Raw genomic sequence first — 14,403 nt, forward strand, 5'->3', positions numbered from 1 at the left:
CCTTTTATACAATTATGAGGTAAAGATCCTTTTTGGCTCTGTCATTTAGCACCCTAAAGGCCGGTGCACACCTAGGCGACACCTCACCGCGCGGCAATCGTGCACTATGCCTCGCGGTCAGGAGTCGCCAAGGTGTGAACTGATCGCGCTGTGGGTGCCATTATTTTCTAATGGCACCCAAGTCGGATCGTGCGGTTTCCCGCCGCGATTCCGCCCATGCTTCCAAACACTAAAACAGCCGAGCATCGTGTATCGCAAAAACAAAATAGGTACATGTACCTTTTTTCTGCGATTGCCGCGCAGATGTCACCCAATTGAAATCAATGGGGCTGCGCGCCAATCGCTGCCTGCATTGTGCAGGACCGCACGATCGCGGAGGTCTGCACCACCTACCCTGTTTCCCCGAAAATAAGACCTACCCTGAAAATAAGACCTAGTTATGACCATTCCCGGGGCCGGTGGTGGCATAAGGGGGAACTTGAAGAGCCGCAGGAGAGAATCAGCGGTGTCAACGAAGGCAGCGCTAGAGGAAGCGAGGCGGCACCGGAGGGAGCAGAGCCGCATAAGCCGACGCCTCCTCTATAGTGCCGCCTCCTGTCACAGGAGGAGTGATACCAAATGGACTCCGCCTGTGAGGAATCCATAGTGAAAGCGCGCTTCGCTCATTCTGGCCAATGATTGGTTAGCAAATTTCTCTTGGAAAGGTACGGCACCCCTGATCACCATATTTTTGTACATGAATACATGTAGACTGTTGTACATAAATAAGTGTGGATTGATGTACATTCAAAAAAATAAAAAACGAAGACGGTATTATCTTTTTTTCTTATTCTACTAACTAGGGGGTGCGGACCACTCAGGGTTTTGTATCATTATTTTCAATTAAATAAATAAACCTAATGTAGAAGAGGTCAGGACAGCAGCCAGTCATTTCAGGTGTTATTTTCGCGTCGCCGCCCCTGGCGGCGCTGGGTTTTTGGAAGGGGTGAGGGTTGACTTCTGGGCGGCAGGTGGGCCGGGAAGTTTTTTCTTGGTCACCGGAGTTTTGTTTTTGCTCTTGAAGATCTTGTTCGGATCCAGCTTGTTGGTGAAAGCTTCAGGATCCTCGGAAAGTGTGGTGGGGCTGAAGGTGATGGGTTTGTACATGTTCATCCATTGCTGTCACAAAAGAGGAAGATCATCGCTGGATATCAATGAAATGACATTTGGTATGTCTGAGAATCAGGAGAAGCGTCAGGATTGGAAAGAAAAGCCGAAACTAAAAACTATTTTATGTATTGTAAAGATAAAATAAAAAGTTAGAGTCTTAGTTAGGCTTCTAATGCTTTCTTCTAGTCCATCAGGCTGATGGGCCATAAAGGAATGATTTGCGTGGCCCCGCCCACTGTCCTGAAATGAGGACTAATGCTCTTATTTTTGGGATATGTGATGGAATGAGACATAGGAATTTTTTCTGTTCTAAGATGGCTTTACTTTGCTACACACTGATTTGGTGGGGGGGCTTTTTGATTCCTTTACACCCGGGGGCCCACAATTTTTCATCTGGAGATTTACTTTTCAAATGCACCTTCATTTAGGGGCAGGAGGGGGCGTGGCGATGCATTGAAGGCAATGGCACCGCAGCCACACCTCCGCCCGCAGTGCGATGGCCCGCACCCGGAACGCAGGCATTAGTGCCTGGGTTCTGGTCCAGTGCGATCTGCAAAAATGCTGCAAGGTGATCACACTGTGGGCCATTGACTTGAATGCAACGCCCCCTCCCGCCCCTGAACACAGGGAGCCGGCCGACTTGTGTTCCAGTGCGTTCTAGAGGCTGAACACTCTGGAACGCAGACTTTGTGGTGTGAACCGGCCCTCTTTTGGCTGTCTCTTCTCTCTCCCCTGTTTCTCTCTGCTCTCTCTCTGAGGTCTCTTCTCTCACTTTCTCTTCTCTCTGCCGTCTCTTCTCTCTCTCTGCCGTCTCTTCTCTCTCTCTGCCGTCTCTTCTCTCTCTCTGCCGTCTCTTCTCTCTCTCTCTGCCGTCTCTTCTCTCTCTCTCTGCCGTCTCTCTTCTCTGCCGTCTCTCTTCTCTGCCGTCTCTCTTCTCTGCCGTCTCTCTTCTCTGCCATCTCTCTTCTCTGCCGTCTCTCTTCTCTCTCTTTCTCTGCTGTCTCTCTTCTCTCTGTATGCTATCTTTTTTCTCACTTTCTCTGCTGTCTCTCTCCTGTCTGTCTTTTCTTACCTCCACTGCAGCAGCTTCCCAGGTCTCCTCTCGTGCGCCAGTGTCCTGTCCTCCCGCGGTGCTCGTGTGGCCGCAGACGGGGAGAGGTGTCCCACCCCTTCCCGTCTGTGGCGTCTGACACATTCAGCCGGCAGCCGCACCGCGGGAAGACAGGACACAGCTGATCACGATCTACCAGCGTTCACTTTGCGATCGACTGGTAGATCGCGATCGACCGAATGGGCACCCCTGCTTTACACCCTTCTCAACACAACCTGTATGGGTATACCTACTGTAATGCTTCCATCTAAATTCAAGCGCTGCTTCTCCAAAGTGAGAGACTTCCCCTCTTGGAATAGGGGCCGATGATGTGGCTAGTATGGATTCTATAATCACTAAGCCCTGAGTCATCAGACTTCCTGCTAAACTTTGTATTTTTTCCCTTTTGCTCCATCAGATGACGTCTTTTACCAGTGCACTTATTCTTTATAGGTGGTCTACAGCCCATTCCTATCATCCCCCTCCCCGCCCCCCTTCTGATTGCTGGCATTACCAAAAAAAAAACAAACACTTGGTACTCACCTAAAGCCGCAGTCATGTGACCTTCCCGTCCCAAGTCTTCTCTTGTCTTATGTTTAGAGGAGGCGGGCTACTTCTTTGGGTGTCCATGTCACTGCCTGTGTGACATGGACACTTCCTAATTGCTGTCCAGGGGCAGGGTCCTCTCAGGATCCAGAGGAGGAGTGACATCAGTATGGGGGGATTGCTGGAGACTTCCCAGCAGGGGCACATCTGCAGTGCTTGATTAGCGGTCCACCACACCCAGAAACAGAGCCAACAAGGGACACAACTATATAAAGTATATCTTCATTCCAAGGTAAGACAAAAAAAATGCAGGATGGGTTGTTAGAGGGACGTGGGGGTTTTGATATTTTGCCCAATGATAGACATAAGTTGTTTTTAGGAGCATAGTAGCAGTTGTTAAAGGGACTATCCAGGGATATTAGAGGACAGCGGGTTGAATTTATACTCCAACTCACCTTGGCTTGTGGGCTGAGGCCGTAACTTGTGAAGGAATACTGCCACTGTGACAGCCCCTGGTGGCACAGGAGTAACCGGTAGTAAGCAGTGAAGGTGTCCGTAAGAAAATGCCAATAGAGTGCTCGGTCCAGGAACCAGATGCTGGGCTCAGGTATCACCTCTCCTGAGAATCACAAGGTAAGGGAATGGAAGGCTTTCAGTAAAGGAGCATACATACAAACATCAAGAGTCACTTAACTCAAAACGGATATTGCTGGTAGATGCTGAGGAGTTATCCCCCCTGACAGTTACTTCTATCTCTCAGGGACTCTACTTGTGAGAATTCTAGGCTGAGTTCCCGGGTCTGTACGCCTGCTGTGCCCATTATACGGAGCTCCCAACATCCCTGTGCTGAGTTCCCGGGTCTGTACATCTGCTGTGCCCATTATAAGGAGCTCCCACCATCCCTGTACTGAGTTCCCGGGTCTGTACACCTGCTGTGCCCATTATGAGGGGCTCCCCCATCCCTGTGATGCGTTCCCGGGTCTGTACACCTGTTGTGCCCATTATGAGGGGCTCCTGCTACCCTTGTGATGGGTTCCTGGGTCTACACACCTGCTGTGCCCACTATGAGGGCTCCCCACCACCCCTGTGCTGCGTTTCCAGGTCTGCATACCTGCTATGCCCATTATAAGAGTTCCCCGCAATGCCTGCGTTAAACTCCAGGGTCTGCACACCTGCTGTGGTCATTACAAGGGGCTTCCACCATCATTGCACTGAACTCCTGAGTCTGATCCATGTTCTCTGCCCACTATGAGGGGATGCCACCATCCCTGGGCTGAGTTCTTGGTCCTGCTATGGCCTTTATGAGCGGCTCCCACCATCCCTGCACTGTGCTGACCTGCATCTGACTTGTATGGCACTGCAAAACCTGTCAATATCCCTTCAACACAGACCCCCAAACTCCTTCAGCACTTTATAGAGGTTCCTCAACGTGGCAGTACCGATTCAACGGCATTTGCAAAATGCATGCAACTAAAACCCTCTGTTTTTTTAAATTATAGACAAATCAAAACAGCTGTCCCCTGCAATAGAAGAGGCATTGTCTCCTACCTCCACTCCTTTTCATCACTGTAGTCTTCGTTGGCCTCTGTGTCCCCCGGCGCGTGATTTGCTTTCTTCCTCTGACCCCTATGCCATTGCTGTGTCCTGTAGTGAGGAGATTAATAGCGGTAAGAGCCATGGGCTCCAGAGGTAAGTATATTACCTCTCTTACTGCATAGGAGTGCTGTTTTGATTTGTTTTAAGACCTGACATGGTCTCTAACTCTGGGCAGATATTAAACTCCCAGTCCCTTTAAACCGATCCTGCATTTTTTGCTTTTATCTCATTTGTAAAAGCAAGACATACTCATCCACCATCCAGGTCCCACGCCGGCACCATTTCCGGGTCCCCGACAGTTCTCTCGCATTGGTGTTACTCCTCTCCTGGATGCCGAGAGGACCTCGCCGCTGGAAAGCCAATAGGACGTGTCTGCATCACCATGCAGTGACATGGACATCCTAAGAAGGACACAACCTCCTTTAAGTAGAAAAGAGTTAACACTTGGGACAGGAGCGTCACATGACCACGGCTATAGGTGAGCAAAAAAGGGGATTTAAAAGGTTTAAACAATAAACCTTGATAATGCCAGTGATCAGTCACAGGGAGGTTGGGATAGCGGAAGCCTAGATATCAACTTTTAAAACAGTTTAAATAGGGCTTTTTTGGTCTAGTTGGAGAGTGCTAAGGAATCTTTGCCATGCCCTCTGTATTGCCCTGCTCATACCTTTCCTTGTGCCAGTTATAAATTGATCTGAGCGGCTGCCATTGTTGCTTAGTGAGGGGCACCGCAGACACTCTCTCTTTCACAGGTTTATATAACAGCGCTCGTGTGTTATTATCTGGTTGGGTGTTCAGGCGGATTGTATTCATGGCATAGACAGTGGTGAGCGGCGCACAGGGGCACACTGAGGACAATATATCATCTGAGTTATTGGGCGCACAGTAATTACTATCAGCGCCAGGGCCGGCTGTAAGTTTGGATCCATCAGAATGAATATACAGCGCTGCTGAAGATGTAATATGGATTTCTGTGCAAGCAATATATAGTAATTCAATAAGAACGGTATAAACATCTAGATTTACACCCCAAGCTCCAGACTAGCAGCATAACTCTTACTTTCGTATCAGATTAATATAACCTTTAGAAATACCGATCCATTAATTAACTTGCCACATATGGAAATAAATATGTCTTTGGCATCGGGAAGACGATTAGAAAAGTTCCATTAGGCAAAAATAAATAAATACATTAAAAAGTTCAGGATACTTTTAAAGCCCATCTCTGGGCTTCCCCTATCTCCCCCACACCCCTTTCCCCAATCCCCCTGTAACTGATCACTGGCAAAAATAAAAAAAGAAATGCCCCTTCTACTCAATTAAAGACTTCCTCAAGTCCCAAGTCATGTCTCCTCTTTTTTTTGTTTACGAGTCGGGGTCCTTCTTCGTCCGATGACTTCCCTATTGGCTGTCCAGTGGTGTGGTTCTCTCAGGATAAAGAAGAGAAGTGAGGTCAATGCAAGGGGACTGTAGGGACTGGTTGGCACAGGCACATCTGCAGAGCTGGATTAGCGGTTCCCCGTACCCAAAAATGACCACTGCAAGGGACTGAGATGTTGGGCTGAGAGGAGTACAGTAATACCTCGGTTCATGAAACGCTTCGGTTCGCAAACAGAAAGTTCGGCAAAATTTTGCTTCCGTTTGCGAACTCCACATCGGGTGACGAACACAACCAGGGCCATCTTCCCCGCTCTGACACTTGGTCGTGGCTTCCTTTAGATCGCGGTTGCAGATAGACCTGTGCACACTTGCTGTGAAGCTTTTTTTGTGTGCTTTTTAGCACAGTACTGTACAGTATTATTCAATCCAGCATGGCTCCAAAGAAAGTGCAGAGCAAGCACGGTGGTAAAAAAAAAGTGCATAGCGGTAATGAAGGTGACAAGAACGTGCAGAGCGGTAATGAAGGTAACCAGAATGCGCAGAGCGGTAATGAAGGTGACAAGAAACTGCAGAGCAAGCATGGGGGTAAAAAATGTTTACATATGGCTCAGAACGGATTAACCTTATTTACATTGAACCCTATGGAAAAATTTGATTCCGTTCGTGACCAAAATCAGTTCGCGACCACGTTCGCAGGGGTCAGAACGGATACATCTTATTTACATTGAACCTTATGGGGAAATTTGATTCGGTTTGCGACCAGAATCGTGGAACGAATTAAGTTTGTGAACCGAGGTACCACTGTATATCTTGCTTTACAAGATAAGAAATAAAATGCAGGATTGGTTAGAGAGGCTGGAAGGGGGTTCATGTTTTGCACTGAGATTCCAACTTTTAAGGTCAACACCGCCCAAAACTGATATTTAATGTTCTGTGTTCGGTGGCATCTCTTGTGGACTTCAGTGGTCAGATATGTCTACTGCAATTTCTGGTTCTTTCCAACCAGAAAAGGTGTTACAAAGCCAAACAAATGGTACAACAATGCCATGATGTGTGTCAAGTTTGTCATTTACCCAGGTCATGGTAGAACTAGTAGTGGTGACTCACATTTAGGGCACATTCACACTGGTGCGATGCTTAATGCCTTCCACCAGTGTGAATGGGCCCCTAATAATTTGCTGCTTATAAAATCTGCTTCTTCAGTTCTAATGAGTGTCAGGAATATAACCCAGCATTTATAGCCACACAGGTACCTCCGTTACCTTCGTCCAGTCCCCACGGAATGTGTCAAGGCAGATGTCAATTGTCCAAGAACAGGATGGGAGGTGTGAAGGTTTGTTAACCACCGTGTTTTATTTCCATGATCTAATCATCATGGTGGCAAAGGTCTTGGGCAGGTGGTAATGATCCAAGTTATATGGCTGAAGATGTGAACTGTCAAACTGCCAGGGCAGAGATGGTAAAACACCATTACAGTATATGTGGGTGATGGATGGGCCGAGTGTCCGAGGGGTGCGGCATGTGTTGCATGCCCCACCCCTGCTTATAGATGGTTGTTCCAGTTTGATGTAGATGGAACTCCCCTGATGGATTCTCCATAATGTTTAATAAAGACACAACTGGGGACTGGCACTTTCTATGAGTTCTTGTGGGAGGGGCGGAGACACAAACGTCTACAGCCAGGTGTAGCCAAAAAGATATAAAGCCCACATATTGGCAATATATTTGGATTTGTGGTTTTGCAGCCAGTCCCTTTTCCTATGTTCACCATGCATAATGGAATTTTAAAACCAACAATTACTTCTTATGAGCCACCAACCTGAGTCGTGAAACCAACCGGAGCTCTGCACCAACTAACTGTGATCACTGTACAAAACTTCACAAAAGACAGCAAGTGAAAGGTAGAACTAAAAATCGACAATTGACAACTGTTCACTGACATATATGCATAATATTTCTCACTCACCTGGTTTGGTGGTCTTGTACACCAGACAGACCTTCCCATTCCCATTACATGGGTCCAACTCAAATAGTACGTTCCTGGAATCAAAATGCGGCCGATCCGGATGTGCTTAAGCATTGAAATGGATGTTAATACATTGTAGAATGTTTCACACGCTATTGTTATCCGACATCATAAAATGATTTGAGGATTCCACGGGTCAGCCCCTCCCCTGATTTTTTCCCCCCAAATATGTACGGGAGAAGGAAAAGCAGGTGAGTTGGAAGGTCATCAGATTTACTGCCACTTTCTGTTCTTGCATAAAGACTTCTCCTGTGCTGCACTTAAAGTGACACTAAACTCAGGAGATAAACCTAAAAAGGCATTCAAGTACCTTACAGGAGCACTATGAGGGGCGTGCTTTTCACTCACCTCATAGTTCTAGCCGACCTGTGACAATGAGACTGTCACAGGTCGGCTCAGTAGATTGGGAGGTGAGCGAACACATACCGGCGTTCGCTCACCTCTCGATCCTGTCAACAAATAAGATACATTCAAGGGGATTTATCAAAACGGGAGCAGAGAGAATCTGGAGCAGTTGTGCACGGCAACCAATCAGCTTTCATTTTCAAATAGTAAATGAACAAACTAAAGAGGGAAGCTTATTGGTTGCCATGCACGGCTGCTCCAGATTGTGTCTGCTCCGGGTTTGATAAATTCCCCCTATAGTTGTTAATAGTTAAGGTACTTTTTTTAATGTTTACCTCCTGAGTTTATTGTGACTTTAAAAAAGGGACAATGCCATTAGGATACATTTATCCTAAGGACAGTGATGGGAATTTATCAAAACTTGGGCAGACAGAAACTAGAGCAGTTGTCCATGGCAACCAACCAATCAGCATCTCCCTTCAGTTTGCTCAGGTAAGATTTGAAAATGAGACAGAGATGCTAATTGATTGCAGTGCAAATCTGCTCCAGTATTGATAAATCCCCCCCCCTCCCCTCCAGTGTTTCTTGCACACTGAACTTCAGGCACTCTCCTACCCCCCAACCCTTGTCCTGAGTCTTCTACCTTCTTCACTGGGGGGTCCTTCTTCCAGAGTGCACATCACTACCTGGGTGAAGTGGACACTGCCTATTGGAAGTCAGTCCCCTCAGCAAACAGAACGTTGGAGGGGAGAGATGATGCCAGATAAAGGTGGCCGGTTGGCCGCAGTTGTGGATCCATTAGCTAGGACTCCTGGCATCACAGATAGAGAGGAGCGGCGAACATTGGACCTTCCTGTTCAATGCTTTTTTTTTTAAACCTCTCCCTTCCTAAATTCTCACCTAGGCGCGAATGACGTTTTCAGGTTACTCCTGCAGCGTCTTGGAATATGTATGTCACGTATCCCGAGAGGAAGCGCCTTCATTCAGCAGTTATTTTATTCATCTCACTCTGACACCTTGGCAACATATCTACTACAGTACAGTATATGTCCCGGCACCAGATCTCGCTGTGCCCTGCAGCTCGGGCTCGGATGTGCAGCAGCAGAGAACGACGCACAAGTCACTGGGCTTGCAAGTATGTTTCTCCAGCATTAAACAGCGGAAATGGTAAAAAGGCGAACTGCAAATGGATCTAAGGAGGGGGAAGGTCTGCTTTAACAGGAATTAAAACAGCTTCAGAAGGTATTTACTGAATATGTGGGAGGAGGGGGGGTTTGAGGGGAAAGTGTCCAATGATAGGCTTTAAAGTAGAACTCGAGGTATAAATCTTTATGTATGCTTATATTGATCCAGCTGGGCCAATATTTTATACCCGGCAGGGCAATGGGGAGCCTGTAAAGCACTGTAGTAGCCAGAGATTTTACAGCGATCATTTGGGTCCTGGTATTGCTGTCATGCTGAGCGACATTCCCTCTATTACCTTGGTACAGCGGTCATTCAGTGAATGCCTTATATTTTTATTAATAAACACTAGATGCTCTCTGATTGGACAATGGGGGCGCCGTGATGAATGTCTACTATTCATTGATAAAAATACTAGGCGGGCTGCTCCAGGCTGAACACTGTCTGAGCCTCCTCCAGAATTACAGCACATGTACATAACTAAAAGTCCTTTATATATATATATATATACACACACTGAGTGGCCAGATTATTATGACCACCCCATCAGTACTTGGTTGGGCCGCCTCGTGACTCCACGGGATGATGAAAGGTGATGCGAGGAATCTGACCACCACTGTTCCTTCTGTTGTCTTGTACCAGTCTTGCCCCTCCCCCGTTCTGCCCTAACATTGACTAGTCGCTGACGGCCACAATTCGCACGTTCAGACCCAGATTTTCGGCTGACAGTCCGGTCTTTAAACACTTTAACAACAGCTGCTCTTGAACATGTAACAAATTCTGCTGTTTTGCTGATACTCGCTCCATGGCTCCGAGCGCCAACACTCATCCCACGTTCAAAGGCTGTTATATCGCGCTGTTTCCCCGTATCTTCAGAAACAAATCACTTCTACTGTCGTGGTAAACAACCTGCTTCCCTATTTATAATGGTCTGGCCCTCTAGCAACTTCAGCGCCAAATTATAGCTAATTTGCCTACAAACATCAGGTGGTCATAATAATCTGGCCACTCAGTGTATATGCCTAGAGTCCAGTTCTTATGGAGATTATATACAGCACAATACAGTTTTCCTCATGTCAAGCTACGTGTACCTTCCTCGTCGGAGCTGTCATCCAAGTCCTCCAACGTCGGTGAGTTAGGCATTGAATGGGCAGAGGATCCTTTCAGCTGGGTCAGATTGGAAATGCTATTAATGGCCATAGTGCCAACCTGGATGGGACTGTCTAAAAGCAAAAGAAGATTTCTTTATTCCAGATATAGAAGACGGACACTTTCCAATTAGAAGTAAAGAAAAATAAAGCGCCTTGTTTTCTCATTACAATCACAGACCAATATCACATATCATTCCGCTCCTAGGCTTCCTTTTACTGTTCTAATATAAAACTGAAGTTGAATCTGCTTATATTTTGCTTTCCTTGGTTCCTCCCCGACGCATCATCAACATGCTAATGACACTTAAAAAGGAGAACTATGAGGCGAGTGAAAATCACTCAGCCTCATAGTTCTAACCGACCTGTGACAATGAGACTGTCACAGGTTGGCTCAGTAGATCGGGAGGTGAGGGAACACATACCGTGGCTCGCTCACTTCTCGATCATCTCCCTGCAGAAAGGCGTGACTGTCACTCACGGCTCCCTGCAGGGACTCCCCCCTCCGATCCTCCAGCGCTGACTGGAGAAACGGACGGGGGAGGGGGCGGGTACAGCTGGCTCTGCCTCTAGATAGGCAGAGCCAGCTGTCACTCACGCAGCTGGGCGGATCTCGACAGTAATGTCAGGATCCGTGCTGGCTGCGGCGTCTCAGTATACCGCGAGCTGTAGCTCGCGGTATACTGAGCTTAGGGTGACGGGAGGACGCTAGTTTGTGTCCTCCCGTTACCCTTAGGAGAACTATTGGGAAAAGCCCTGACCCCATAGTTCTTCTTTAAGAAAAACCTTTCTGTTTTCATCACATACCTTTTAGACCCGGCAATGTCACCACTGGGTCTCTGTGTTTCCCTTTGCAATAAAGGCAGATCATGGCCGACAGGGTGCTGTACGTAGCTTCCTGAAACCATCACAGCATGCCCCAGGATGCCCTCAGACCTGATGCAAGCAGTGCGCTGGCACTCCGGAAGAGTTATGCAAATATCAAAATACTTTAATGGTTAGATGTCAGTCTGGAGGAGTGGAGGTCCGAGGCAGGATGCATTTGCATGCAGATAGACCCAGATTACCCCCCACCTGTGATGCTTTACCTCTGACTGAAACAACTGAAATGCAATGACTGAAAAAGGTAAGCCAGGGAGACTTCGGCTGGAGAGGAAAGTGCTAGATGATGCTGGACGGCCTCCAGCCAGGAAATTACGTGAAGCTCTAGCTGACTTGCTGCAGCTTCTAATGCACATTGTGAGAAGCTGATGCAGTGACATCAGAGTAAGAGGAGCCAGTACAATTGTGCAAGACTGAAGGGGAGGACGGAGGTCAGATAGAAGACTGAAGGGAAGGCCGGAGGTCAGATAGAAGACTGAAGGGAAGGCCGGAGGTCAGATAAAAGACTGAAGGGAAGGCCGGAGGTCAGATAAAAGACTGAAGGGAAGGCCGGAGGTCAGATAAAAGACTGAAGGGAAGGCCGGAGGTCAGATAGAAGACTGAAGGGAAGGACGGAGGTCAGATAGAAGACTGAAGGGAAGGACGGAGGTCAGATAGAAGACTGAAGGGAAGGACGGAGGTCAGATAGAAGACTGAAGGTAAGGACGGAGGTCAGATAGAAGACTGAAGGGAAGGCATGAGCTCTGATATGTGACTTCGGGCTTACACAAGTCTTCCTCCCCTCTGAATGTTGAGGAGGATGTGGTGGATGATGCCAAAGGAACTAGCATTGCTATAACTGATGTAACTGGTAAGACATCAGAAGAGTAACTTTGTATGCGTTGTGGAGTGGAACTGCGGGAAGGAAGGAAGGAAGGAAGGAAGGAAGGAAGGAAGGAGCACTCTCTTCTGTGTAACCCAATCCATTCATTTGGTGTGGTGTTTTGTACAATGTGCTCTGGAGCAGAGGCAGTGCAGGGATTGCTCTATAGATAGTTCACTCACCATCCAGCTTCACAGACCAGCTCATCAGGAAGCCATCTGTCATTAAGTAAAAGTTCTTCAAATCTTCCGGCATCGTACATCCATGTTTCTGTATAGGGCCACACAATGGGGAATGATAAAGGAAAACTGCAGATTACACGTTCTTGTCAATCCACGCCATCACTTTACATTGTCAGCTACTATCTCCTCTACTATAAATTTACATTGTCATCTACTATCTCCTCTACTATAGACTTACATTGTCATCTACTATCTCCTCTACTATAGATTTACATTGTCATCTACTATCTCCTCTACTATAGATTTACATTGTCATCTACTATCTCCTCTACTATAGACTTACATTGTCATCTACTATCTCCTCTACTATAGACTACATTGTCATCTACTATCTCCTCTACTATAGACTTACATTGTCATCTACTATCTCCTCTACTATAGACTTACATTGTCATCTACTATCTCCTCTACTATAGATTCACATTGTCATCTACTATCTCCTCTACTATAGATTTACATTGTCATCTACTATCTCCTCTACTATAGACTTACATTGTCATCTACTATCTCCAGGTATAATAGCAGAAAGATACTCATTTTAGTGCGGCACACAAGGCACATGCTTACTGTACAGTGTCTGGCAGATTTAGGCTGCATTCGCACAGAGCAGAACCTTGGGCACAGATTGTATTAGCCCTAGCAGTGGGTTTACCCCCAAACTACAAGATTGAACTGCTCATTTAGGAAATAAAGTTATACTCAACCAATCCTTGGCGGCGGCAGCGCTCCCTCCAGTCTGTCTCCTCCTCTAGAACGTGATGACTCCGGGAACTTAGATTGCTGCCGCGGGGGGGGAGAGATATGGCAGAGGCTGGAAGGACCAGCCGTCTTAGAGAATCAGGTGAGTATAACTTTTTTTTTTTTCAACCTAGACACAAACAATCAACAAGCTACCGTGTGTCTGGAGTTCTAGTTTTCTGCAGGCAGCCTGTACTGGGTGGAGCCAGCTGGGTCCCTCCCCCAGCTTTGCTCTCTGCACAGACTATCTAGAACACAGTGATGATGTCAGCGCTACAAAGTAGCACATAACATGGATTTATGTCCTTTGTTGCTATTACGGAATATATTTTAAATTAAAGATTTTCGTTTCCAGAGTTTAACGTTGATTATATTTCCTGCAAGTACAGAAAAATACTCGTAATCATTCCTTGTGCGATTACATGCGTTCACTTGAACGGGCACAGTGGCTGCACAAGGAGAGAGAACAGCAGTGATTACAGGAGGGGAAATGTCCAGGAAATGTCTCTGCTTGGAACTGAGCCCTAAACTGAGCCTATCACACCTCAACCTAACCACTGAACCATCACGTTCTCAAACAATTCATCCCCACACAGCTCCCTCCTCATCTATCACTTCCCTCTCCCTTTTAGATTGTAAGCCCTCAGGGGCAGGGCCCTCCTTACCATCTTGTCTTGAATTGTATTGTGATTGTAATGTCTTCCATATATTGTAAAGTGCTGTGCAAACTGTTGGCGCTCTATAAATCCCGTATAATAATAATAATAATCACCAGCACAGCAGGGACACGGTGTTAACCACTGAGCCACTGCCCTGCCCACTTCTGTGAACATCATCTATATACATATACACTGAGTGGCCGGATTATTATGACCACCTGACATTTGTAGGCAAATTAGCTATAATTAGCTATAATTTCGCGCTGAAGTTGCTGGAGGGCCAGACCATTATAAATAGAAGCAGGTTGTTTACCAGGACAGTAGAAGGGCTTTTTTCTGAAGATATGGGTAAACAACGCGATTTAACAGCCTTGAACGTGGAATGATTGTTGGTGCTCGGAGCCATGGAGCGAGTATCAGCAAAACAGCAGAATTCATTAAATGTTCAAGAGCAGCTGTTGTTAAAGTGTTTAGAGACTGGACTGTCAGCCGAAAATCTGGGTCTGAACATGCAAATTGTGGCCGTCAGCGACTAGTCAATGTTAGGGCAGAACGGAG

General features: G+C 46.8%; 1 protein-coding gene across 1 annotated transcript in view; it reads right to left on the reverse strand.

Annotated features, from left to right (window-relative positions):
- Nucleotides 1–938: 938 nt before the first annotated feature.
- Nucleotides 939–14,403, reverse strand: part of TPGS2 (tubulin polyglutamylase complex subunit 2) — an 18,216-nt gene continuing 4,751 nt past the window's right edge. The window contains exons 5-10 of the mRNA XM_018568780.1: nt 12,389–12,476; nt 10,406–10,537; nt 7,728–7,832; nt 4,334–4,429; nt 3,241–3,404; nt 939–1,158 (exon numbers count right to left, since the gene is read on the reverse strand). Coding sequence (XP_018424282.1) covers nt 940–1,158; nt 3,241–3,404; nt 4,334–4,429; nt 7,728–7,832; nt 10,406–10,537; nt 12,389–12,476 — 804 coding nt within the window. The 3' untranslated portion in view covers nt 939. The remainder of the gene's footprint in view (nt 1,159–3,240; nt 3,405–4,333; nt 4,430–7,727; nt 7,833–10,405; nt 10,538–12,388; nt 12,477–14,403) is intronic.

This window comes from Nanorana parkeri, unplaced genomic scaffold, assembly GCF_000935625.1.
Source record: "Nanorana parkeri isolate BGI_ZX_2015 unplaced genomic scaffold, ASM93562v1 scaffold1242, whole genome shotgun sequence".
Classification (NCBI taxonomy): Eukaryota; Metazoa; Chordata; class Amphibia; order Anura; family Dicroglossidae; genus Nanorana; species Nanorana parkeri.